Source organism: Myxozyma melibiosi (genome assembly GCF_037950935.1).
Source record: "Myxozyma melibiosi strain Phaff 52-87 chromosome Unknown BZA70scaffold_11, whole genome shotgun sequence".
Classification (NCBI taxonomy): domain Eukaryota; kingdom Fungi; phylum Ascomycota; class Lipomycetes; order Lipomycetales; family Lipomycetaceae; genus Myxozyma; species Myxozyma melibiosi.
Genome location: NW_027042925.1, coordinates 214,584 through 236,326, shown reverse-complemented (window position 1 = coordinate 236,326; position 21,743 = coordinate 214,584). Strand labels below are relative to the sequence as shown.

The 21,743-nt window shown below is 51.3% G+C and overlaps 12 protein-coding genes across 12 annotated transcripts; 8 read left to right on the top strand and 4 right to left on the bottom strand.

The window, feature by feature from the left end:
• The first annotated feature begins 1 nt into the window (after nucleotide 1).
• BZA70DRAFT_67517 (uncharacterized protein) lies at nucleotides 2–1,656 on the top strand. Its single transcript, XM_064915322.1, has 2 exons — nucleotides 2–449; nucleotides 523–1,656. The coding sequence occupies exons 1-2, from the start codon at nucleotides 285–287 to the stop codon at nucleotides 1,324–1,326; spliced, it is 969 nt and encodes a 322-aa protein (XP_064766599.1). The 5' UTR covers nucleotides 2–284; the 3' UTR covers nucleotides 1,327–1,656.
• Nucleotides 1,657–1,661: 5 nt separating this feature from the next.
• Nucleotides 1,662–2,439, top strand: BZA70DRAFT_282761 (complex 1 protein). The gene has a single exon (XM_064913337.1). The coding sequence runs from the start codon at nucleotides 1,804–1,806 to the stop codon at nucleotides 2,113–2,115; it is 312 nt and encodes a 103-aa protein (XP_064766598.1). The 5' UTR covers nucleotides 1,662–1,803; the 3' UTR covers nucleotides 2,116–2,439.
• BZA70DRAFT_282760 (origin recognition complex subunit 3 N-terminus-domain-containing protein) lies at nucleotides 2,440–5,025 on the bottom strand. The gene is made up of 4 exons (XM_064913336.1): nucleotides 4,735–5,025; nucleotides 3,998–4,680; nucleotides 3,673–3,946; nucleotides 2,440–3,611 (listed from the first exon to the last, which is right to left on the bottom strand). The coding sequence occupies exons 1-4, from the start codon at nucleotides 4,822–4,824 to the stop codon at nucleotides 2,457–2,459; spliced, it is 2,202 nt and encodes a 733-aa protein (XP_064766597.1). The 5' UTR covers nucleotides 4,825–5,025; the 3' UTR covers nucleotides 2,440–2,456.
• A 694-nt stretch (nucleotides 5,026–5,719) lies between these two features.
• On the top strand, nucleotides 5,720–6,748 carry BZA70DRAFT_302047 (Sco1; the record flags this gene model as incomplete). Its single annotated transcript, XM_064914733.1, has 3 exons — nucleotides 5,720–5,836; nucleotides 5,894–6,212; nucleotides 6,280–6,748. Coding segments are annotated over 3 exons (591 nt in total), but the record flags the coding sequence as incomplete, so codon positions are not given.
• Nucleotides 6,749–6,794: 46 nt separating this feature from the next.
• Nucleotides 6,795–7,823, bottom strand: BZA70DRAFT_240901 (uncharacterized protein; the record flags this gene model as incomplete). The annotated part of the gene is made up of 3 exons (XM_064910515.1): nucleotides 6,795–7,427; nucleotides 7,487–7,664; nucleotides 7,717–7,823. The coding sequence occupies 3 exons, from the start codon at nucleotides 7,821–7,823 to the stop codon at nucleotides 6,795–6,797; spliced, it is 918 nt and encodes a 305-aa protein (XP_064766595.1).
• A 447-nt stretch (nucleotides 7,824–8,270) lies between these two features.
• On the bottom strand, nucleotides 8,271–10,317 carry BZA70DRAFT_282753 (TAFII55 protein conserved region-domain-containing protein). The gene is made up of 2 exons (XM_064913335.1): nucleotides 9,031–10,317; nucleotides 8,271–8,967 (listed from the first exon to the last, which is right to left on the bottom strand). The coding sequence occupies exons 1-2, from the start codon at nucleotides 9,859–9,861 to the stop codon at nucleotides 8,398–8,400; spliced, it is 1,401 nt and encodes a 466-aa protein (XP_064766594.1). The 5' UTR covers nucleotides 9,862–10,317; the 3' UTR covers nucleotides 8,271–8,397.
• A 115-nt stretch (nucleotides 10,318–10,432) lies between these two features.
• On the top strand, nucleotides 10,433–11,439 carry BZA70DRAFT_67404 (SCP2 sterol-binding domain-containing protein). The gene is made up of 4 exons (XM_064915321.1): nucleotides 10,433–10,585; nucleotides 10,687–10,769; nucleotides 10,866–11,039; nucleotides 11,129–11,439. The coding sequence occupies exons 1-4, from the start codon at nucleotides 10,570–10,572 to the stop codon at nucleotides 11,240–11,242; spliced, it is 387 nt and encodes a 128-aa protein (XP_064766593.1). The 5' UTR covers nucleotides 10,433–10,569; the 3' UTR covers nucleotides 11,243–11,439.
• A 193-nt stretch (nucleotides 11,440–11,632) lies between these two features.
• On the top strand, nucleotides 11,633–13,390 carry BZA70DRAFT_241020 (amidase; the record flags this gene model as incomplete). Its single annotated transcript, XM_064910522.1, has 3 exons — nucleotides 11,633–11,896; nucleotides 11,954–13,085; nucleotides 13,149–13,390. The coding sequence occupies 3 exons, from the start codon at nucleotides 11,633–11,635 to the stop codon at nucleotides 13,388–13,390; spliced, it is 1,638 nt and encodes a 545-aa protein (XP_064766592.1).
• A 151-nt stretch (nucleotides 13,391–13,541) lies between these two features.
• On the top strand, nucleotides 13,542–14,095 carry BZA70DRAFT_282735 (uncharacterized protein). Its single transcript, XM_064913334.1, has 2 exons — nucleotides 13,542–13,656; nucleotides 13,707–14,095. Exons 1-2 carry the CDS (start codon nucleotides 13,569–13,571, stop codon nucleotides 13,859–13,861), a joined length of 243 nt encoding a protein of 80 aa, XP_064766591.1. The 5' UTR covers nucleotides 13,542–13,568; the 3' UTR covers nucleotides 13,862–14,095.
• A 1,502-nt stretch (nucleotides 14,096–15,597) lies between these two features.
• Nucleotides 15,598–16,580, top strand: BZA70DRAFT_282733 (uncharacterized protein). The gene is made up of 2 exons (XM_064913333.1): nucleotides 15,598–15,705; nucleotides 15,756–16,580. Exons 1-2 carry the CDS (start codon nucleotides 15,621–15,623, stop codon nucleotides 16,325–16,327), a joined length of 657 nt encoding a protein of 218 aa, XP_064766590.1. The 5' UTR covers nucleotides 15,598–15,620; the 3' UTR covers nucleotides 16,328–16,580.
• Nucleotides 16,581–16,647: 67 nt separating this feature from the next.
• Nucleotides 16,648–19,634, bottom strand: BZA70DRAFT_312217 (uncharacterized protein). Its single transcript, XM_064914978.1, has 3 exons — nucleotides 19,190–19,634; nucleotides 17,767–19,131; nucleotides 16,648–17,702 (listed from the first exon to the last, which is right to left on the bottom strand). Exons 1-3 carry the CDS (start codon nucleotides 19,414–19,416, stop codon nucleotides 16,862–16,864), a joined length of 2,433 nt encoding a protein of 810 aa, XP_064766589.1. The 5' UTR covers nucleotides 19,417–19,634; the 3' UTR covers nucleotides 16,648–16,861.
• Nucleotides 19,635–19,726: 92 nt separating this feature from the next.
• On the top strand, nucleotides 19,727–21,705 carry BZA70DRAFT_67337 (asparagine synthetase domain-containing protein 1). Its single transcript, XM_064915319.1, has 2 exons — nucleotides 19,727–21,245; nucleotides 21,304–21,705. The coding sequence occupies exons 1-2, from the start codon at nucleotides 19,809–19,811 to the stop codon at nucleotides 21,568–21,570; spliced, it is 1,704 nt and encodes a 567-aa protein (XP_064766588.1). The 5' UTR covers nucleotides 19,727–19,808; the 3' UTR covers nucleotides 21,571–21,705.
• Nucleotides 21,706–21,743: the final 38 nt, after the last annotated feature.

Here is a 21,743-nt window from a genome sequence, read left to right as displayed (position 1 = left end):
TGGGGTATTTGAGCGTAGATCGACGACAGATAAATTCAGGCATCTGCAGCGATGCTGTTGATTATAATCCACTCCTTTGATACACTTGATTCTGCTCCACTGGACTTCTAATACCTAATGACAACCCCCAGAAATCAATCGTCGTCGTCGGCGGCGGCATCTTCGGTGCAAACTTCGTGCATTCTTTCCTCGACACCCTCGTCCGTCAAGGTCTGCAGTCAACCGTTTCAATCACACTGATCGAGAAACGCGAGCTGTCGGTGTATTTGCCGGTCACGCTGCGGATGACGGTCGAGGACCATGATAGCGAGTATATGAGGCCGTTTGATAAGGTGTTTGCAAAGCATGAGGGGATGGGCAAGGTTGTGAAGGGAGAGGTTGTGGAGGTTGATGGGGAGGGGAAGGTTGTGGTTGTGGATGATGGACAGAGGATTTCGTATGATGTTTTGGTATGCTGTCTACTTCTGCAATTGCGTCGTGAAGAAGGATGAGTACTGACTTGCAATTGTTCGATTCTTCTAGATCCTGGCATCCGGTTGCACATGGGCCGATCCCATCTCTCCACCGACAGCGAAATCAGAAATCGTCTCATACTTCCAATCAATGCGCGCCAATATTGTCAGCGCAAACAACGTCGTCGTCCTCGGCGGCGGCGTCGTGGGCTGCGAGTTCGCCGCCGAGGTGAAGGACAGGTTTCCGCTGAAATCAGTGACCGTCGTGCATAACCAGGGACTTCCTGGATCGGAGTCGTATGACATGAAACTACGGCGTGGGATTGCGAACGTGCTGGAGAAGTTGGAGGTGAATGTGCTGTATGATTCGCGCGGCGAGGAAGATGCGGAGGCGGGGAAGGTGGTGGTTACGCCTGCTGAGGAGGGGAGTTCGACGCCTGCAAAGGAGATTCCTGCCGATGCGGTGTTTAAGTGCTCTATTGGCAAGCCGAATACAAAGTACGCCCCAGACGCATGGAAAGACTCGCGCGGAGTGATAAAAGTCAAGCAGACCTTCCAGCTGCTGTCTGATCCCACGATCTTTGCCATCGGCGACATCAACGACATCATAGAAACCAAGCAAGCCACGCACGCCAGCGGCAACACGATCCCCGTACTCTCTGCAAATGTGCTGGCTGTGCTTAAAGGAGAGGAGGCAAAGAAGTTATACACGACGCAGTTGAATGGCGTGGGCATGGTCATGGGTCGGCGCAATGCGGTCGGGGTGTTTCAACTTCCGCTGGTGGGCATGCGGCAGTTGCCGTCGTTTGCTATCAGGAAGTTCAAAGGCGAGGATATGCTAGCGGGCGTTTTCAACAAGTCTCTGGGCTATTAGGTCCTTTTTAATCTACAGATGTGTTTTCTATATTCCTCTCGGGTCCCCATATCTGAACGGCCGCAACAGTTGCGGCTCTTTGGCAGGTTCTTGCTTAATCCGACTGTCAATCCATACACCGCCAGAATACCCGTAGATATGATATTTGCTATGTTCAAGTGAGTCTATTGATATATTAAAGCAGATAGTAACTCACATCCTCTTGATTTTTGGCATGTACGCTGTGAACCAGTAAACAGGACGAAATTAAAATAATTACATAATCACTTTTGTATACATTAGTCATCTAAATATTAATTCTCAGATGCCTTTTGCTGACTGAACGGCTTTGCGCCTCGCTGAGGATTTTGAATATTTCTCGACAGTTCGACCTCCACCATCACCGAACCAACAGCTTTGTCTACTCTCGCTCGCAGCATCTACGTTTTCCGAGATCTACTGATTACGGAGCATTGAAAAGATAAAACAGCAGAAGGAATGTCGACACCAGCACAAACAGCAACCTCCACGCGCGCGGTGGCGTTTTCGCTATACCGGTCGCTGCTGCGCACGTCGCGGCAATTCACAGCCTACAATTTCCGCGAATACGCCCTGCGGCGAACGCGCGACGGGTTCCGGGATCACAAGGCCGAGTCAGATCCGCGAGCGATCGAGGACTTTTTGACAAAGGCGGAGAAGGAGCTGTCGATGCTGAAGCGGCAGACGGCGGTTAGCCAGATGTATCAGTTCAATGAGCAGGTTGTCGAGTCGAAGCATAGCAGACCGCATCGGAGGATTTCGACGGCTTGAGTGGGGGGATAGAATGTGGATGGGTTCGGAAGTCGTGGTGGGCGTGGGTCTTGCTTCAGAGTGGTGGCCGTGTTGGCGAGGTCGAGTATCCGGGGACGCCGGCAGTGTGATTTCGGAGCAGCTGCGGTCTGAGTGTTCGCGTTGCTGGTCTTTATTTGCATCAAGGAACGGGTTATAGGACCGAGAAAGATGTTTGGGAAATGAAAGCGAAAAGAAGGATTGTAGAATAGAACGCGCTCGGCACTGCTTCTAATCAAACAAGCGTCCCAACCACGAACTGCAGCTACAAGCATCTATGTTCTCACATATAATCTACATTTATCATCCGTAATAGTACATGCTCATAGTCCATCCCACTCCAGTTTCTGTAATACACCGACCGCATTCTTACTCACAGGCCCCTTTCGCGACGTAGACTCTCTTATAAATCCTAAATACCGCAGCTCGTTCACGGCTTTGTAGAACCATGCTACAGTCTGGGCTTTGCTGAATCTCCTGATGTCCTCTTGCTGCTGGTCTGTCTCTTCACCCTCTAATGCTGGTAGCACTTCGTCCGTGTCGTGGTCTTCGGCGTCCTGGTTGTGCTCGCCAGCGATGGTCTGATGGAACGCCGTCCAGAAATCATAAGTATTGATCAACGAGCCTGACTCTTTGTACAACGAGTACCCTGTGCATACGACCGGCTTCTCAAGCGTAGCAACGCCCTCCTCCGGCGCATCCGGCTCTCCGAGATAGAAAGTCGGCTGCCTCAAGGCTTTCTCAATCGTCTCGCGATAAAGCGGCGTGAACACGTTCTGATACAGAGACGGCGCGTCAAAGATGAATACCTCGCTAAACGGAATCTTCGACAACGGCTCGAGATTGTCGTAGATGAACTCGCGCAATGAGATAGATATGTTTTCGAGTAAAAGTCCGTGCTGCGAGTTTCCGGAAAAGTCTGCAATGTTCCAGTTTTCTTTCATGCGTCGGACAGAAGAGCCGTCGCTAAAAGTCTCGTCGATCATGCGCGCGAGCTTCTCGACCGTGTCTGCGCTCATACTCGTAGTGATTTCGAGAAGCTCTTCTAAAAATGCAGAGTCTCTGAGCTTGCCAGACAGCACGTCTGCGTATAATTCCGCGCGACCGCGCTTCACGTTCGTGCTAGTGAAGATCTCGTTTACGTCCTGCAAGATCGCGAGAATCTTCATAACCTCAAGTTTCCTCTTCAACTTGTCAAACAGCGTCGTTCTTTGGTCTTCAAAGAACTTGAATAGCTCGAGTGAGTCGGTTAGTATGTCGCGTACAGAATTGATCCTCGTGCGATTATAGTTGATGTCCTCTGTGGTCTTGGCCGATGGTGACTCGTCTTGGAGTTCCTTGACGTTTTTGTTGATGTAATTGCGAAACGAAGGGAGGCTGCGAAGGGCTAACATGTGCGGGTCGGATTTTGAAATGTTGAGGGGGGTATCAATCAGGATGCTGAGTGGGTTTGCAAAGAAATGCGCCATTACAGCGTACTGATCATGACTTGTCAGCCTCTCCTTCCTCTTTCCAAAAACAAAGCAAAGAAAAACACACCTGAACGGCGGATATAAACGTATCCATATCTTTCGTATTATTCAGATACCGCTTCACAACCGCTCTGAAAACGCGGGGTCCAAGTACAACCGGCATATCCTCAGCCAGCAGGACATGGTCTATGAACTGCGTCAGACTGTGCTCCGACTGTAGCACGTCGAAGCACTCGATGTCGATCAGGCGCATTGTGAATTTTGGGATCTTGGTGTTGAATATCGGAAGAGTTGTCGCGATTCCGAGGAGAAGGACGAAAGGGAGTTGTTTGCGGTAAACGCTGGAGGTGGGTTAGTCTCATGGGTATGTGTATCGAGATAAAAGTACTCACTGGAGTATCCGGATCGCCTCTGGGAGCAAGTTATTATCAAGCCCATCAGCATCCTGAACCACGACGACAATCTTCTCAAGACTCGGCTGCGTCTTATACCAATCCACCAACCTGCCAAGATCAAAACTCAACCGCTTATCACTACTTTCTGACCCCGTCGTTACGCGGGTACCAGCAGCAGCAGCAGCGCTACTACTCCCGATCGGCGCCGTGATCTCATCTGCCGCATCGTCGACGGTGGGTTGCAGCTTCATCGTCTCGCTTATGATTTTCTTTGTAAACTCCCGCGCGTTCGACACGTCTCGTGAGGTCACGTTGACTGTCGTTATCCTGCCGTCCTGCGAGTCCTCGATTTTAGACGTCAGGTTACTGAACAGTCGATTATGATCAGAGATGTTGACGCCCGCGAGAATCAAGCCCACAGGTAACTGCGTGTACTCGTCCTCCTCATATGCCGGTGTTTGCAAGACAAAGTTTATGACTTTATCCACCGTCTTTTTGTCTGAGTTCTCGAGGATGCTGGAGATCCGCGAGTGGATCTTGGGCATCAGTGCAGTGTATGTCGTCCAGCGGCCGTTGACGTGCGCGGGGTCCTCGGGGACCGAGTCGTTGAGTGGGATGAAAGGACATCGGCGCGGTCTATTTCTGGATCTTTTGTTTTTGGGCTCAATCACATAACATGTCTGTCCGAGTCAGTATCTGAGAAGTGTAGGATAGAATCAGATAGTTGAACATACCTTGTGCGCGTCGCGATCAGAGACCAGTTCTTCAGATCCTGATATCTCCTCGCGAGTCCTCTTCCTCGGTGTCTGTCGTTCAGACTCCATTATATCTCCAAAACAAAGCCTCTCGACGACCTATAATCCCATACACTGAGCAAATATAGATCAATTGCGGCAAAGAGCTCTTCACGAAGAACTACACAGGCAATCCAGGGGTCAAATTGATGTCGGCTGTGGCTCTGTCACCAGCCACGTCAGCCACAGCTTTAAACTCCTCCGAGCAGGTTTAAGAAATTATCGGAAAATCATCCCACGCACGCTCTCGTTCTCTCTCTCTCTATCCTGACAAACAGCGAAGGGAATATACAGGAGCTGTTTTGTTGATAATGGTGCTTAAGGGATTGACTTCTGCGAGCAGCAGGAGTATAGCGAGGTACGCGGGTGCGCCTCTGCGGTGTCGGTACTCTTCGACCACGTCGATATTCCCGTCCTTGATCCAAAGACATCCCAGCGCAATTACACGACAAGCGCTAGGACTGCGTTTGGCTGCGAACACGAGCCGATTGTTTTCTAGTACTGCTTTTGTTCGGAATACTTCGTCGTCGCAGGGAAAGGATGAGAAGAAAGAGGTAGTTGATGACAAGAAGGCTGACGACGGCGTCAAGGCGACGAAACGGCCTATGGCTGCTGGCGAGGATGCTGCTGCCGAGGAGGAGACTGTGGTGGTGAAGGTCAAATCCAAATCTAAAGCTACGGCCAAGAACCCGCTAGGTGTAAGTGTAATTTCATGTCAATGGAGATTGAAGATATGCATGCTGATGAGATTGCCTGGATAGTACTTCAACGTCACTGGTATGGTGCTGTTCTTCGCCGGTCTAGGTCTGCTGCTCAGCTACAAACGGAGACTTCAAGTTGCTGTTGACAAGTTCAGTAAGTGCCCCGAGAACGAGGAGTTGGGAATTAGCTGGGGGGATTGCAAGCTGACTGTTCATCGTGCACAGAGGAGGAAAACGAGATTCAGTCTCATGGAAAGGCATTGATCGGCGGTCCGTTCAAGCTGACTGACACCAACGGCGAGACCTTCACCGAAGAAAACCTCAAAGGCAAATTCTCGCTGGTACTTCCATCCTCTAACTTCCTCACTCAATCCAACCTTCTCTAACCTCATCTCCAGATCTACTTCGGCTTCACCCTCTGCCCCGACGTCTGCCCCGAAGAACTCGACAAGATGGCAATCATAATCAAAGAACTAGGTCTTCTCGGCATCCCCGTCCAGCCTATCTTCATCACCTGCGACCCGCTGCGCGACTCTCCCGCCGTCGTCAAACGGTACCTCGAGGAATTCGAGATCCCGGGGATCGTGGGACTGACGGGCACCCATGAGGAAACCGAGGCCGTTTGTAAGGCGTACCGAGTGTATTTCTCCACGCCGCCGGAGATTAAACCGGGCGAGGATTATATTGTTGATCACTCGATTTTCTTTTACCTGATGGGTAAGTTCTTGCCTCCTTTTTCTTTCCTCTCGTCTACACTACTGACTGACACGTTAATTCCTCATAGATCCCGAGGGTCAATTCGTGAACGTCTACGGTCGCCGCTACGACGCGACTGAAGCCACCCGTGAAATCGCAAAGAAAATCCTGAAATGGCGTCCGGCTGCCGAGCGCTTGCCGGAGGGATTTGTCAAGCCTAGTATATGGAAGTTCTGGGAGTGATTGATCTCACTCACTCTTCCGAGCTCCTCAAGTGTAAATAGAGGCGGTTCATGTTCTCGTCAGCTAATGATGATGAGGAAAATGTATTTAAAAATCTCCAGTTTCGATGATTATTTAATTAATGAAGCAGTTCTCAAAGAACAATCTTTTCTTCTTTACTCGTCATATTCCGTCTCATCAAATGCTTTTTGTACGCCCACCAAATCTCAAGTAATTTTGAAAATAATCATACATAAATCCTCCAGAACAAAACACAAAAACATGTAACGTAAACACCCAAATAAACAATCATGTGGAAGAACGAAGAGCAGCAAGACAAGAAATAGCCAAAAGTAGTTAAACGAAAGTTGGATAAAAAGTCTATTGGATCAGCCATTCGTCGAAATATACACACTCCTCGGCGCTCACAGGTCCCCCTGTCTTGCACAGATCGACAATCGAACAATGCCCGCAGGGGACTTCTGTGTAAGCGTCCCAAGCCACTCCTCCGGAGCCGTCTTCGTCTCCGCCGAGGTCGGCGCCGTTCTCGGCAGTCGCGCCCAGGACGACGCGGTACGACATGCCGTCGTCGATGGTCTCGATCTTGCCGTCGTAGATAAGGACGTCGACGAGCGCTTTTATGTCTGAGAGCGCGAGATCGACGGTCGTGATTCCCGAGTTTTGCACAAAGTCGTGGATGTCGGAGAGCGAAGGGTACTTGCTGTACGAGGCCGGGAAGGAGAGTTGGTCGTACGAGACTTGTTTTTCTTTCGATGATGATGAGGAGGAGGAGGATTTTTTTGAGGAGGATTTCCGTTTGCGGTGCTTTGGTGGCGGGGCGATGGGTTTGTCGTCTTCGGAGGGTAGCGACTCTGAGGCGATGAAGCGGAATACGATGGACAGCAGGCTCGAGATGAACTCAGTGTCGAGCTCGGAGTCTGTGAACCATGGACCTCCTGTGACATCGATAGACGGCTGGAGGTTATACAGCATATAGATTTTTCGCGTAGGATACTGTGAAATCATCAGCACGAGCTCCTCGCAACAAGTAATCAACAAAGACACAAGCTTACCTTGACCGACTTGATGTTCTTGATATACCGCTTTCCTTCCAAATTCTTCAGGCAGCGTTGAACTACCGACTGATGGAGGTTTGTCTTTGCTTTGATGGTCTTGGTCCAGATACCTTCTGAGCCGGATGCTTCGATGTACGAGTATACCATCGCCTCGTCTTTTGTCATCGATTGTACTCTGTTCAGCCTGTTAGTCTCTGTCCAGAAGGGAAGAAACACGGTGTGGTTACTTTTCTGCGTCTTCCTTCTTGACGGCTTGGTAGCATAGATCGTCTCCTTGTCGTAACATTTTAACAAGTCCCTTAAAACAATGAAAACCATTAGTGTCTACTTGCATTAAAAGACTCCTCATACACATACAAGATTCATATGTTCCTGGATCAAAAGCATCAGCTTGACAGGATCCGACACTCCTGCCAGCTCAGAAAGCTCTGTCTGCGTGTAAACATGCCCCTCCTCATTCGACGTGATCATCTTCGTATACAGCGCCTGCGCAGCTTTATTCAGACCCGCCATGTGCGTCGACGACGACGCAGACGACGAAGCTGATGTCGGCGGTGACGGGAGCGAGTAGGGCTCAGCGACGGCGACCGCTGCGCCGCTGCTGGCCCGCGTGGACGATTTGACTGGTGGCATGGCTTTGCTATATGAGCCTGCACATTTGTGAGGTCGAGTGGTGCTCTGGTTATCAGAAAGGAGAGGGGGAAGGGGGGAGAAGAAGAGGTGCGAATGTTTGGTGGGAATTTTTTGTGAAGGTCGGTTGGGAGGTCGGTGAATGTTTTTTTCGGTGGGTTACATGATTAGGGGGTTTCGTATTGTTCCATCGACATTGTTTATAAACATATCCAGGCAGATTAAACAAATACAAAATAGAGATAAATAATGCAGCCGGTTATGATAATGTAAGTGAGCTACTCCTCAGCGTTCGGGTCCTCGCTCGCCAGCTCTTCTTTCTTCAGCGCCAACTCGTTCTTCAACTTCGCAACCACGGCATCAAATCGTTTCTTCAGAATGACGTTCGTAGTGTTTGCCGCGTCCTGCTCCTTCTGCTGAATCGTAGCCTCCAGCTCTGCAATCTCCTCTCTAAGCAACTCCAGATGGTGTAGCGCCTCGCGAGCTTCCTCGTCTCCGACGTTATTACCCCCGCCTTGCTCGCCATCATCATCCTCGTCGTCGTCATCGTCATCAGCTTCGTCGTCGTCATCGCTCTCGTTGCCAAACAGCGACTCGATCTCGTCGCCGCCGTCCGTGGCTTCGTCTTGATTGTAGCCGCCCAGCATGTTGTATCCTGTGTCTGTTTCGCTTGGCGCGACGCTGCCTTCTCGGGTAGAGGGCGCGGGCGTCGCCGGTTGCTCGTCTTCTTTGATCGCTGGAGACTCGGGGCTTTCTTCGGTCTTTTCGGTGTCGTCTTGGAATAGTTTTGTTTTGAGAACGACCTTGGGGATTGGCTTTTCTTTTGGTTTTGGTTGTTCCTCCACAACCTAATCAGAAGGTCAAGTTAGTTAAGGTGAGCAATAGGCATATAGAGTCAGAAACAGACGCACCTTCACAATTCTCTTCCGGAACCGTCGCTGTCTAGCGTATCTCATGGGCGGTGTAATTCCATGCGGATAAGGCAGTTCTTCTTTCTTGTATCCCTTATTCTCCGGCTTTGCCATCTCGGCCTCGTTCAACACTCGCGACCTAAACCCAACCACCTGGTGCTCGGACAGGATCTCGTCCAGAATCAGAAGCATCTGACAGATATCCGAGACTTTGTAGATGTTTTTCTTGTCCAGCGTCTTGTGTGCTTCGATGATGGCGGGTAGATCTACCAGCACGGCGAAAAAGAGCTTGTCCGCGATTCCCACACACGCGTGCCGTGCGTCTTTGAACTTAACCCACACCTGACTGATCTCAGATCGACTGTTGCTTTCGATCGCCGCCCTCAGTCTTTCCAGATACGGCTCTCGTCGAACCTGCTCCTCGCGCGGGAAACTCTCCATTTCAAACCTGAAAATCGTGCACTCCTCTATAAGAGGATCGTCCTCGCGGTCCGGCGCTTCAGAGTCATACCCTTGTCCCGGCTGCCGCATGGGTTTCACGCGGATCCGGGGAAGTCCATTTCGCGGGGGTCCGTTGGGTTTTGACGGCAGCGGCGGTTTGATGGAGATGCGAGGCGTGGGCAGTGTCGCGGATGTCGGTGTGTTTGCCGCGCTTCCGGCTCTAGACTTCTTGGGCTGCTTGACTTTTAGTTTCGGAAGCGGAGTCGAGGTCGCGGCCTTATTGCTCGCGTTGGCGGCAGATGATGATGATGGCGTGCCGGGCTCTGACGACTCTGATAGCGAGGCTGCGGCGGCTGCTGAGGCCGAGGGGTTGAGTTTCAGTCGAATCATTGTCGTGTGTGATTATTATGCCTCTGATGCGGAGTCTGCATCTATGAGGACCCTGTGTGTTGTGACTGTTGACAAACCTGGTGCTTCTGACGATGAATGCGATGCGATCTTTTGAGATGAGGACGAGCGCGCGGTATATGTCACGTGCAGGGTTTATGTCACGTGATATAGCATAGGACATCTACAATACAGGCGATGTGAAGAGCTACGAGAGATGGTGCTGGTAGATGAGAAAATGTGGTGTAGTTTCTGGTTGTTTCTGGTCTGTTTCTGATTTGATAGTGCTGCTGAATGAGTGTGGTGAGTGCGTTGAGTTGGCGTGAAGAAGAGATATCTGAATACAGCTGCAGATCTCTAAACGCTCTCTACGGCCGTCGACACCACAGAATTCGAACAGTCTGATATAAAAGCAATTCAGCATCTTAAATTTCATAAACAATTCACTATTAGACAACTAAAACCTCGGATAAATCGTCAAGAAGCAGATGCAAGTGGAAGTCGGTGCACGTGAAGAGAGAGCACGTGCCAGCCGGGCTTTTCACATGAAGCGGCTTTGGGTTTCATCGCCAACTGCCGACGGGGACCGAAAGCCTGGAAATATAATCCTTCTCCCCGCTCTTCTTACTTCCACTTCTTCAGTTCTTCAGTTCTTCTGCTTGTTCTTGTTCTCTTCTATTTCTACTCTTTTGATCCAAGTATTCTCTCAAAATGTCTCTCAAAGTCGGTATGTAATCAGATCTGCGCCTCGGCTCAGGCCTGCAGTCGTCCTTCCATCTGCCTTGTTGGGATCACACGACTGACTTCTTCGTCTTTCCTTCTTTCTAGATGCGTTCCCGTCCTCAATTGCTTTTGACGCCATCAAAAGCGCTCTCTCTGACGAAAAGGAAAAGAAGGCCGCTATCAAGAAGGTATTTCCATCCTCATCCGCGCCGATCCCGTCTCTCTTTACTCAACCACCTCATCTCTATTTACAAACCCGACACTGACTAGTATATTTTCTACAGGGCGGAGCTATTTTCTCCTTTGAGCTGAAAAACGCTGCAGGCGAGACGCAGAACTGGTTCATAGATCTGAAGTCGTCCGGTGAGGTCGGCAAGGGTCTCGGACCGGATGGGAAGAAGGCTGATATCGTCTTGAGTCTTTCGGAGGATAACTTTGCAAAGCTTATCGATGGCAAGGTATGCATTATCTTTCGTCTTTCTCGGATATATAACATCTGTCTATGAGACCTTTGAACACGCTGGCTAACTAAACTACTCTCTCATAGGCCAACGCACAGAAACTGTTCATGTCGGGAAAGCTGAAGGTCAAGGGTGATATAATGAAGGCCACCAAGATTGAGACTGTTTTGAAGTCTGCTCAGGCCAAGGCCAAGTTGTGATTTCTCTCTTTCTTTGTCTTTATTTCCTTCTTGCTGTTGTTTAATGACATGCTTTGATGTTTGTTTGCCTGATTCCTGTTGTTCTACAGGAGTGAAGTATATCTATTTACAAAATATTCCTATCCAGCCAAACAAATATCAGTATCATAACAGTAGATCTTATACAAACACGCGAATCATCTGCTTTTATAATGAAAGAATAGGATCAAAAGTAGATTTAAAGCCGCTCGCGTAGCTAATAGAGTTTGTTCAATCGCGATTACGAGTCGATAAGCTGCTCCCAAAGCCTTGACCAGCTTCCTGATATCTTGTTATCTCCTCCCTCTCAATTTATTCAATTGCTCTGTTTCCTCTCTTTCAAAAGAAACAACATAGAAGAAAAAGGCAACAATGTCAAAGCTGGAAACCCTGGTAGCAAAAGCCCGCGCAATCCGCGACGACTCCCTCGCCAAAGTCGACCCGCCATTGGGTCCCCTGCCGGACCCTCTTCCTTTGAACGTCACCGGGATCCCGAAGCTCGTGCTGACGGAGAAAGAGTGCGAGATCACAGAGACCGAGCCAATTGCGTTGCTGGAGAAAATTGCAAAGGGCGAGTATTCGGCGGTCGAGGTCGCAAAGGCGTATCTCAGACGGGCGGCGCTTGCTCAGAAATTGGTATGTCCGATGTCTTTCTTCTTCTGTCCGCAATGAGACTGATCTGACATTTTGTAGCTCAATTGCGTTACTGAACTTCTTTGGGACCGTGCTGTTGCTCGCGCGACTGAACTCGACGAGTACTACAAGAAAACTGGCAAGACCACTGGTCCATTCCACGGCCTGCCCATCTCCTCGAAAGAGCATTTCTCCGTCAAGGACCGCTACGTCAACGCCTCGTTCGTCGCCTGGGTCGAGAACAAGGTCGACCAAGACGCGCATGTGATTGAGGTCATGGAGTCGCTTGGCGCAGTCCTCTTTGTCCGATCGACGCAGCCGCAGACAATCATGCACGTCGAGACCGAGACCGTCATCTACGGCCGCTCCGTCAACGGATACAACACCAACCTCAGCTGCGGCGGATCCACGGGCGGCGAAGGTGCATTGCTGGGATTGAACGCGACCCCGCTCGGAATGGGAACCGATATCGGCGGATCTGCGCGATGGCCCGCCGCGTCGAACGGTCGCTACGGAATGCGTCCGACCGCCGGTCGCACGCCGATGAGAGGGCTCTGCGGTGCCGGAGGCGGCGCGCCTGCCATCTCTGGTGCTATCGGACCGCTCGCGCAGTCTCGCAAGACTATGGAGTACTTTTTCAAGTACATTCTCAGCACGAAGCCCTGGCTGACCGAGCCGACGCTGATTCCGATGCCGTGGCGCGAGAAGCCGCTGGTTCCCGGAAAGCTCAAGATCGGCGTGATGTGGACCGACAACGTTGTCAAGCCGTTGCCTCCTGTCGCGCGTGCGTTGAAGATCGTGACCGAAGCGCTGAAGAAGGGTGTCCCGGGATGGGAGATCGAGTTGATAGATTGGGAAGCCAAGGGACACGACGAAGCGTGGAAGTTGACCTCTGAGCTTTACTACACCGACGGCGGAGAGAAGGTGTCGAAGCTGCTTGCGTCGGTGGGCGAGGAGCAGCTGCCGCTTACAAAGTGGATCATGTCTGAGAACCCGTACGTGAAGAAGCAGGATATCTACTCGCTTGCCGATCTCGAGATGCGCAGAGACGCGTATAGAACTCAGTATGCCGAGTTCTGGAACCAGTCGGGCAAAGACGATGGGCACCCAGCGGATGTCATTCTCTGTCCTGTTGCGCCGGGCGTCGCGTGCCTGCGCGGCACCGCAAAGTACTGGTCCTACACCTCGCATTGTAAGTCCAGTGTTTTTGTTCATGTTTCAAGATAAAAGAGAGGCTGCTAACTGATTACAACAGGGAATCTGCTGGACTACCCGGGCGCGGTGTTCCCAGTGACCTTCGTCGACCAGACGCTCGACGTTCCCGAGAAAGACTACACGCCGCTGAACGAGCAGGACAAGTTCTTCTACGAGCTGTACTCGCCCGAGAAGTACGTCGACGCGCCGGTAAACCTGCAGGTGGTTGGTCGGCGGTTCGACGACGAGGTGGTGCTGCAGGCGATGCAGATCATCGAGAGCGCGCTGGGCCGGGAGTCGTGAGCGTGGTTCGTGGGCTCATGCGCTGTACGCCGGTTGACGCAGCGTACGCACGTGAGATCAGATCGGATGAGATCGGATGAGATGTAAACAGTAAACAATAAATATAAATAGTCCTCTTCTTCCTCTCTTCTTCTTCTTCACTTCTTTCTATATTCATCACCCCTCTTCTACTTTCATAATGCTCCTTCTTACACCCCTCCTCCTCGCCCTCCCCCTCCTCTCCCCCGTCCTCGCAGACGCCCTCGACGACTGCTACGCCGACTGCGGTATTTATAATCCTCGTCTCCCCACCAACCCATCTCTAACGCCTCCGCAGCCTCCGCCATCGTCGCCGCCCAAGACTGCGACTCTGATCTATCCTGTCTCTGTACTCCGAGCTCCGACTTTCTAACCTACGCAATCGGGTACAAATTAGACCGTGCACCCTCAACCCTACCTGCTTCTTACGATCCGCGTCGTATATCATACTAACCTACCACTCTCATAGCTGTTTGCAATGCTCCTCCCCAGATGACGAAGATATCTGGGAGTACTTCTACCTAGACCTTGTCACCCCGCTCGCAAATTGTGGACAGGAGACTTCGCCGGCTGCTACAGATAGTTATCTGAGCCAGTCTACCACTTATTCTGTGTCGACTACTAGTACCGCTGTCTCTACTACTGCTGCTGCTACTACCACTTCTACTTCTACTACTTCTACTACTTCTACTACTTCTACTACTTCTACTACTTCTACTTCGACCACTTCCTCTACTAGTTCTACTAGCTCGACTTTGACTACTTCCTCTACTAGCTCAACTTCGACGACTTCCTCTACTACTAGTTCAACTACTCCTACTACATTTTCTACTTCTACAACCATTCCGACTCCTACCTCTACGTCGACTTCAACTACTCCTACTTCGACGTCGACCTCATCCACTCTGACTCCTACCTCCACGTCGACTACTTCTACTTCGACCTCTTCTACTTCAATCATTGCGAGTCCAACTACTACCTCATCCACTCCGACTCCTACTTCCACATCGACGTCTTCCACTTCAACTTCTTCTTCTACCTCCTCTACTTCAACCCGCTCTACCTCCTCGACCTCCTCTACATCGACGTCGGCTACTTCTACTTCTACACCAGTTTCCACCCCAGTAGACACTACTTCAGCCACTACCTCCTCGTCATCGACTTCTTCCTCCACTAGCTCTCCCACTACTACTCCCGCACCTGCTACCACATCCTCTTCAGTGCCCGCCGCAGAAACAACTATCACTAGTGGTGATGAAGTCATCGTGGTCGTCGTCGCTACCGTCACTACTTCATGCAGTACCACCGACTCGACCTCTGTTGCTGTAACCACAGTTGAGGCCTCCACCTCTACCTCTTCTACTTCAGCGACTCCTACTCCAGCTTCTACTACCTCATCTAGTACAAGCTCTACCTCTCCCACCCCCACTCCATCTACATCCTCGTCAGAGCGACCTGCTGCAGCCGCGGAAACGACTATAACAAGCGGCAACAACGTCATCGTGATCGATGTCGCTACCGTCACCGCCTCAGTTAGTATCACCGAGACAGCACCGCCAGTTGTGATTGAAACAACACTGGCCCCGGTGGAAGTTGATATTGTCACCGTCGTGGCTACGGTTACCACGTCATGCAGTACCACCGACTACGCAGCTCCGACGGTAGTCGTAGTTACGACCGTTGTATAATTGCTCATTTGCTGATGTTGGAATCTGCTGATCTCAGTTCCTTCGAGTCATTATTCTGCTAAATTTCTCGCTGATCTCGTACCTGTCCATCTTGTTTGCTTTTACATTTATTCATCGCTATTCAATTTCTCAAAGAATTTTACTCATCTATGTCTACTTAATCACAATATCATATTCGACACTCTAATGACGGTGTTAAGTGCGACTGTGACAAAGTCGCGTCGCCGTAGGCCGTAGAGCCGTCGTTGGAGGGCTTGGTGGAGCGATAAGCGAGGCTTCTTATATGCTACTCTCCTTGAAGTATTCTGTAGGAATCGTGAGGTGAGGCAGGACAACTTATCTTATGATAAGGACACGGGTTTCGAGTGGGGCGCGGTGCTTCCTTCCTAGTAAATGTTCCTCCAGCAAAGCCAGTTTACAACAGGTTATGAGCTAAAGTAAACAAAGAATATAAATACTCCCTTCCTCTCCTCTCCTCTTTTTCTTCTTCCTCATCTCCATCCATCCTCTCTTCTCCTCTCGCAATGCTGCTTTCCGCTCCTCTTTTGCTCATTCTTCCCCTCCTCGCTCCTGTCCTTGCAGGGACCCTCGGCTGCTACTTCACCTGCGGTACTTTCCATCCTGACTTCACCACGAACTCATATCTAACTCCCCCGCAGCCTCTGCCATCATCGCCACCAGAGCCTGCGACTCTGATTTATCATGTCTCTGTGATCGCGACTCATCTTTTCTTTATTACGGAATGCGGTACTCATACACGCTCAGCTTCACTGGCATCTTATTCTCCGCGTCGTACTTCGTACTAACCTACCACTCTCATAGCTGCCTGCAGTGCTCTTCCGAATATACAGAATCCATGCCGAAGTACTTTTACCAAGACCTGATCAGCCCGCTCGACAACTGTAAAAATGCGATTCCGTCGAATGGGAAGAGTCACCGAGACCGGATCAGCTCGGCCGGCAACAGTAGAAAAGCGACTTCGTTGGATAAAAAAGTGGCATCGACGGTTGCAATTGCAACGAGTAGCGGCAGTTCGCTCGCGTCTCTTAGTTTGTCTGCTAGTACGTTGTCTTTGCTACTGCTCCTGCCACTACCACCTCTAATCCCACTGTTTCATCATCTAGTTTTACTACTAATCCGACTCACACCTAATCTACTTCCGTCAGTACTTGGTGTAATAGCAGCTCACTTACTTCCTCTTCTACTCGACTACGTCTACGGGCCCTTCTAGTTTGACTTCTTCAACTACTTTTACCACCTTTTCTACTTATACAACCACTCTGACTCTTATCTCCACGTCGGCTACTTCTTCTCCAGTTTCTGCCACCCTAGCAGACACTGCCTCAGCCACCACCACCTCATCGTCGACCTCTTCCTTCGCTAGCTGCCATGCAGTACCGCCGACTACGCAGCTCCGACGGTAGTTGTGGCTACTACCGTTGTATGATTGCATAACTGCTAGCGTTGCTAGCGTTGGAATCCTCTGATCTTCGATGCTTCGAGTCCTTATTCTGCTACACTCTCGCTGATCTCGTACCTGTCTGTCTTGATTGCTTCTAAATCTATTTATTTATCGCTATCTGAAAGCATTGTATACATCCACTGTTTGCTTATTCACAATTTTATTTTCGACACTCTAACCATACGACTTCAAGTGTGACCTAAACATACAATCTCCCACAAATCTCCCAAAACCCACATAAATGCACAACAAAAACTCTCACCGCTCTGCACAACTTCCCCAACGCAAACACATCCTGTAAACCTAATCATCCTGAAGCGACAAACACGCGTCAATAGCAGCTCCGATCCGCCCATGTTTCTGCGAGACCACGTCCTCGATCACGTCCTTATCCAGGTTCGGAAACATCTGATGCAAAGTCTCGAGCGTCTGCGCATGCGACTCCAGCTCGATCCGGCGCGCCTCCGCGTTCTCGATCGATTCCTGCCGCGCCGCTACGTCGCTCGGATCCAGCATCGTCGAGGCGGTCGAGAACGTGCGTTGGTGTGTGGTCGTCGTTGATTTGCTGTGAGGTACGCTCGCCATCATGCTTCGTCGGTGGGAGGACAGGTCTGTGTTGTTGTGGGTCGTCGTGGTGGCCGATGCGGTTTCCGTGCGCGCGGGTACGGAGCCGGAGACGGAGGTTGCGCGTGGAGCAGGCGGGACGGAGCTCCTGCGCGCGTTGGCAAGCACTGTCCGCGTACGTCGCATCATCGTCGGTTGCTGCTGTCCACCGGCGGTGGTCTCTTCATCTGTGTCAAACAGTTTCGAAAACTGCTTGAACGGCGCCGTGAATGTCGCGCTCAGCGCCTCATGCACCTGCGACGCCACGTCCGACGCAACGCCTGCTACGTCAGCGGGCGAGAATGGGCGCGATGGAGGGGACTCCGGACGGCTGCTGAGAGGGGGGGTTGATGTTGATTGGAGTTGGGTTGCTGCTGCGGGGGTGGGAAGGTCGCCGCTGCTTGAGGTGGTGGTGGTGGTGGTGGTGGGGGCTGTTGAGCTGCCGCTCGAGACTGATGAGCGGAGGCGGGGTGGGTTGGGTACTGATTCGCCTGCTTTGCTTTCTTTTTCTTGAATCCGCGCTACTGATTGCGTAACTCGTCTGCAGGAAGCTTGTGTTAATACTTTTTTCAGCTCGAGGAGACTCACAAAAGTTGGAAACTTACTCGTCAAACTCCTCGTCTGTAATGTTGAGCGCACTCCGATCCAGACTCTCGATAAAACTGATCGCGCCCTGCAGTGATGACAGATAATACCCAGCCTCGCCATTCAACTTATCCGGATTCCGGAACCTCATAATGTACTGCACGTTCGACGTCAGATGCTTCGGCTGCGCTTTGATCACCACGTAAATCAGAATCGGCAGGAACTTGTCCGCCGACTCCTCCGTCTTTGTCTGCCGCAAAAGACCGAAAATCACTTTGCAGCAGTTGAGGATGCAGATGACTTTATCTCGCGGCGCGCGGTAATTGGTGATCTTGAGCAGCTCGTCCTGCGCGAGAAGAATAAAGCGCTCGCCGCTGTCGATGATGCTTTTCTCGACGTCTAGGTGCTCGGGCTCGATCCATGACCAGATCCCCATCTTCTCCTCGAGAACACGGTCGCGCAGCAAATCCTCCTCGTGACTAAACGTTCTCCGCGCCCGCGGGATCTCGGGCGAGAATGTTTGAGAGTATAGACGGTTCATAATCAGCTTCTCCATTCCCTCGAGCGCGTTGGCAACCTCTGTTTCCGGCAAGTTGTTGAACGGCGGGTAGAGCGGTATCCTTGGCGCGATGAAGTTTTGGAAATCCTGCACGATCTTAACCTGCTCCCGAACCGTCCACGAGCGTTTTCCAAACTCGTGCAGGAAACTCTTGAGGTATCGCGATAGCGGGTCGGCGCCTTTTACTCGTAGCTGATTGAGAAAGCGTTGGAAATCGAACGGGAGTTCGACGGGCTGGTCTTCGGGCTTGGGGAGAGATTGGCCTTGCTTGTCGTCTTGAGCCTCGGTTGTTGACTGTGTTTGTGATGATGATGCGGGAGCGGGTTCTGAGGTTTGTTCTGAGGATTTGAGATTAGTCGACGAGGAACTTGCTGATCCTTTCCGAGACGAGGTGCGTGGAGGAAGTGCTGTGTGTGATTTTCCCGCACCATCTCCCGCTGCACCCGTAGCCGATTTCTGAAACCGCGACATGAGCGACGCGGCACTGGACGACCTCGACAGCCTACTCGCAGAAGACCCGCCACTGCTCGAGCGCGACACCGGCGGCCGGTTGTCGGGGTGATTTGCGTTGGCGACGAGCGACAGAGGATCGAATTGCTCGAGGATGCTCTGCAGGGCAGGGCCCATGTTGTTCACCAGCTCGCCGCCTCTTTTGAGTAGCGCGGCGCTGCCGTTCGTATTGCTGCTGATTCCGGTACCGACGATTGGTTGAGGGGCCGCGAGCGGGGGTGTTTGAGAGGTTGGCACGGGGTTGGGTGGTGTTGATGATGAGGATGAGGAGGAAGCGGCAAGTGGGACCATTTCGGCCTGGTCGCTATCGAGAAGACTGGTCGAGCAGCGTTAGTAGAGCAGCAATAATAAGCCAAAATCATCATCATACACACCTCTTCTTTGCAGCGGGAACAATTGGGATAGGAGCGGGAGTGATCTCGGCCAATTCGGAAGATTCCGCAGCTTCTTCCTTTGAACTCGCTACCACCTGCTCCTCCTGCTCGTCCGCGACCGCCGCTGCCGCCGGCGCAGCATCTTCAGACTCTTTATCAGCATGAATGTCGCCTTCAACCTCATTCAAAGCCGGCGCAGGTGTTTCCATCTCCGGGGCGGAAGACATTACTGCTTTCGCTGTAGAATCGCGGGAACCCGGATGTTGACCAACAAAAAAATGACGAGATGAGTGGAGTCTGCTGGCGACGAGCACTTGCTCTCCTCTATTTGTTCAAGAAAGGAATTATCTGCGCTTGTCTGCTTTGCATAAGCCGTTCGAAAGTCCAGACTGGGTGTTTGTTGTCGTCGGGCTGATGAATGTTGAATGGTAATGGTGAAATACGTGCGAACGAAGCGCAATTAGGTTGATAACAAGACGAGGAAACAGTGTCGAGATAAGGTTTGTACGCTGACGTATTGGGCTTCCGGTGACAAAATTTCCACATCGTCAAAGTATTGAAGATTCTGTCTGTTTTTTATTTGCTCGCAGAACAGATATGGAGCACAGAATAATATAGCATGTGCGGTATATTTTTCAGCATAGTGCAAGATGGCCGTGACGCGTTTCTAGCCAAACCCCAGCTCGAGAGGATCTACGATGCGCTGCGATGTCGAGGCCCTGACTGCTCGAATCAGGTCGTCGTCCAGCTTTCTGAACAATGCAAGCTGACGTTTTTCTCTACCGTGCTCTCGATGCGCGATCCGCTGACCGTCCAACCTTTGCAGTCTGCTACAACGTCGAGTGTTTTGCAGTTCAATGGCGAGATCTACGATGTTGCAGGCGAGCTGGAAGGACGAGGACGCGATCTGCTGGTCGACGAGACTGAGCTTGACGAGGCGGGCTGCAGTACTGTGTGCAGCAGTAGGAACGATACGTCGGTTGTGATGCACTTATTTGAAGAATTTGGAGTCCTGAAAACTGTGCAGTGTCTGCGCGGCGAGTACGCGTTTGTGTATTACGACGCTGTCGAACGCTGCGTTTGGTGGGCTCGAGACTGTATCGGACGACGCAGTTTGCTTATGAACCAGACTGTGCCGGGAGAGCTGGCGCTGTCTAGTGTTGCTCCGTTTGATGCCGAGCTTTGCAAGGACTGGATTGAGGTCCCTGGGGGATCGGTTTACAAGATCGATTTGTCGGCTGTGGGAATGCCGGTGACGAGTTTTCCTTGGAGGCACGCAAGCGATGATCTGACTGATCAGCCGTGTCTGATCTATCCATACCCAGAGATAAATCCAAGCGTTTCTGTCAGTGATGACGATAACTCCTCGTTTCTTTCACAATTCGAATCATCTCTTCACGCAGCTGTCAAAAGACGCGTACTGGCAATCAACCAAACCGCCCACTCCAACTACGCCGTTCTTTTCTCAGGCGGCATAGACTGCACTGTGCTAACCCAGATCCTAACCACGATCCTGCACGACCATCACACCACCATCGATCTTCTCAACGTCGCGTTTGAAAACCCGCGTACAGGCGGCGGCTACGCTACGCCAGACCGACTCCTCGGCCGCCGCAGTTTCGAAGAATTGCTTGGTGCGCCGGGATTTGCGAATGCGCAGTGCGTGCTGCGCTTTGTGGAGATTGACGTTCCGTTTGCGTTGGTGCAGGAGTACAAGTCGCAGGTCGCAGAGCTGATGTATCCAAAGACAAGTGTCATGGATTTCTCAATCGCCCTGGCTTTCTTTTTCGCGGCTCGCGGTGTCGGACGCGTAGTCGCCTCATCTGCCGCCACCGACGCTGACCTCGACCTCGCGAAGGAGTACTCTACACCTAGCAGGGTCTTATTCTCCGGTCTGGGGGCGGATGAGTTGTACGCGGGGTATTCAAGACATACGGCTGGTTTCCGTCGGCAGGGGTACCAGTCGCTGGCTGCTGAGCTGGCTCTTGACTTTGGGAGATTGCATGAGCGGAATCTAGGGCGGGACGACCGCGTTGGTGCGTGTTGGGGAAAAGAGGTGAGTAAAGTGAATATTGTGAATTATCTGAGCTTTTGCTGATGGTGTGTACGCACAGCTTCGTTACCCATTCCTCGACGAAGATTTCGTCAACTTCTCGCTCTCCTGTCCACTAAACTACAAAATGCGCGCATCAAACACCACAGCAGACGATGGCAGTATCACTACGTCCATCACAGGCAAATACCTAATCCGCCAGTACGCGCGCAAAGTTGGTCTGCCGCAGGTTGCGGAGGAAAGCAAGCGAGCGATTCAGTTTGGTGCGCGGTCGGCAAAGATGGAGGTTGGAACTGGGAAAGTTAAAGGTACTGATACCTTCAAATAGAACGTTTTTGAGATTTGTTCTTTCTTTTGGCCTTTTCTGTATTTTTATTGGGTTTGCATTTTTTTTGGGTTGTTGTACTTGCTGTTTCTTTGTGATTTTGTTACTTTTTGCATGCCGCTGAGATACTAGCTCATCATCCAAAAGTTCAATCTCTTCAAATATCCCGTGCGAAA

Excerpts from the sequence above, each read along its gene's own strand:
- BZA70DRAFT_67517 (XM_064915322.1), top strand. The coding sequence starts at position 285 with ATGACGGTCGAGGACCATGATAGCGAGTATATGAGGCCGTTTGATAAG. Across the intron at positions 450-522 it reads GGATTTCGTATGATGTTTTG|ATCCTGGCATCCGGTTGCAC; the intron begins GTATGCTGTCTA and ends CGATTCTTCTAG.
- BZA70DRAFT_282761 (XM_064913337.1), top strand. The coding sequence starts at position 1,804 with ATGTCGACACCAGCACAAACAGCAACCTCCACGCGCGCGGTGGCGTTT.
- BZA70DRAFT_282760 (XM_064913336.1), bottom strand. The coding sequence starts at position 4,824 with ATGGAGTCTGAACGACAGACACCGAGGAAGAGGACTCGCGAGGAGATA. Across the intron at positions 3,947-3,997 it reads GAGGCGATCCGGATACTCCA|CGTTTACCGCAAACAACTCC; the intron begins GTGAGTACTTTT and ends ACCCACCTCCAG. Across the intron at positions 3,612-3,672 it reads CGTTTATATCCGCCGTTCAG|TACGCTGTAATGGCGCATTT; the intron begins GTGTGTTTTTCT and ends AGTCATGATCAG.
- BZA70DRAFT_282753 (XM_064913335.1), bottom strand. The coding sequence starts at position 9,861 with ATGATTCGACTGAAACTCAACCCCTCGGCCTCAGCAGCCGCCGCAGCC. Across the intron at positions 8,968-9,030 it reads TCCGGAAGAGAATTGTGAAG|GTTGTGGAGGAACAACCAAA; the intron begins GTGCGTCTGTTT and ends CCTTCTGATTAG.
- BZA70DRAFT_67404 (XM_064915321.1), top strand. Across the intron at positions 10,770-10,865 it reads AGAAGGCCGCTATCAAGAAG|GGCGGAGCTATTTTCTCCTT; the intron begins GTATTTCCATCC and ends TATTTTCTACAG. Across the intron at positions 11,040-11,128 it reads CAAAGCTTATCGATGGCAAG|GCCAACGCACAGAAACTGTT; the intron begins GTATGCATTATC and ends ACTCTCTCATAG.
- BZA70DRAFT_282735 (XM_064913334.1), top strand. The coding sequence starts at position 13,569 with ATGCTCCTTCTTACACCCCTCCTCCTCGCCCTCCCCCTCCTCTCCCCC. Across the intron at positions 13,657-13,706 it reads CGACTGCTACGCCGACTGCG|CCTCCGCCATCGTCGCCGCC; the intron begins GTATTTATAATC and ends ACGCCTCCGCAG.
- BZA70DRAFT_282733 (XM_064913333.1), top strand. The coding sequence starts at position 15,621 with ATGCTGCTTTCCGCTCCTCTTTTGCTCATTCTTCCCCTCCTCGCTCCT. Across the intron at positions 15,706-15,755 it reads CGGCTGCTACTTCACCTGCG|CCTCTGCCATCATCGCCACC; the intron begins GTACTTTCCATC and ends ACTCCCCCGCAG.
- BZA70DRAFT_312217 (XM_064914978.1), bottom strand. The coding sequence starts at position 19,416 with ATGTCTTCCGCCCCGGAGATGGAAACACCTGCGCCGGCTTTGAATGAG. Across the intron at positions 19,132-19,189 it reads GTTCCCGCTGCAAAGAAGAG|TCTTCTCGATAGCGACCAGG; the intron begins GTGTGTATGATG and ends CTGCTCGACCAG. Across the intron at positions 17,703-17,766 it reads ACAGACGAGGAGTTTGACGA|ACGAGTTACGCAATCAGTAG; the intron begins GTAAGTTTCCAA and ends AGCTTCCTGCAG.
- BZA70DRAFT_67337 (XM_064915319.1), top strand. The coding sequence starts at position 19,809 with ATGTGCGGTATATTTTTCAGCATAGTGCAAGATGGCCGTGACGCGTTT. Across the intron at positions 21,246-21,303 it reads GTGCGTGTTGGGGAAAAGAG|CTTCGTTACCCATTCCTCGA; the intron begins GTGAGTAAAGTG and ends GTGTACGCACAG.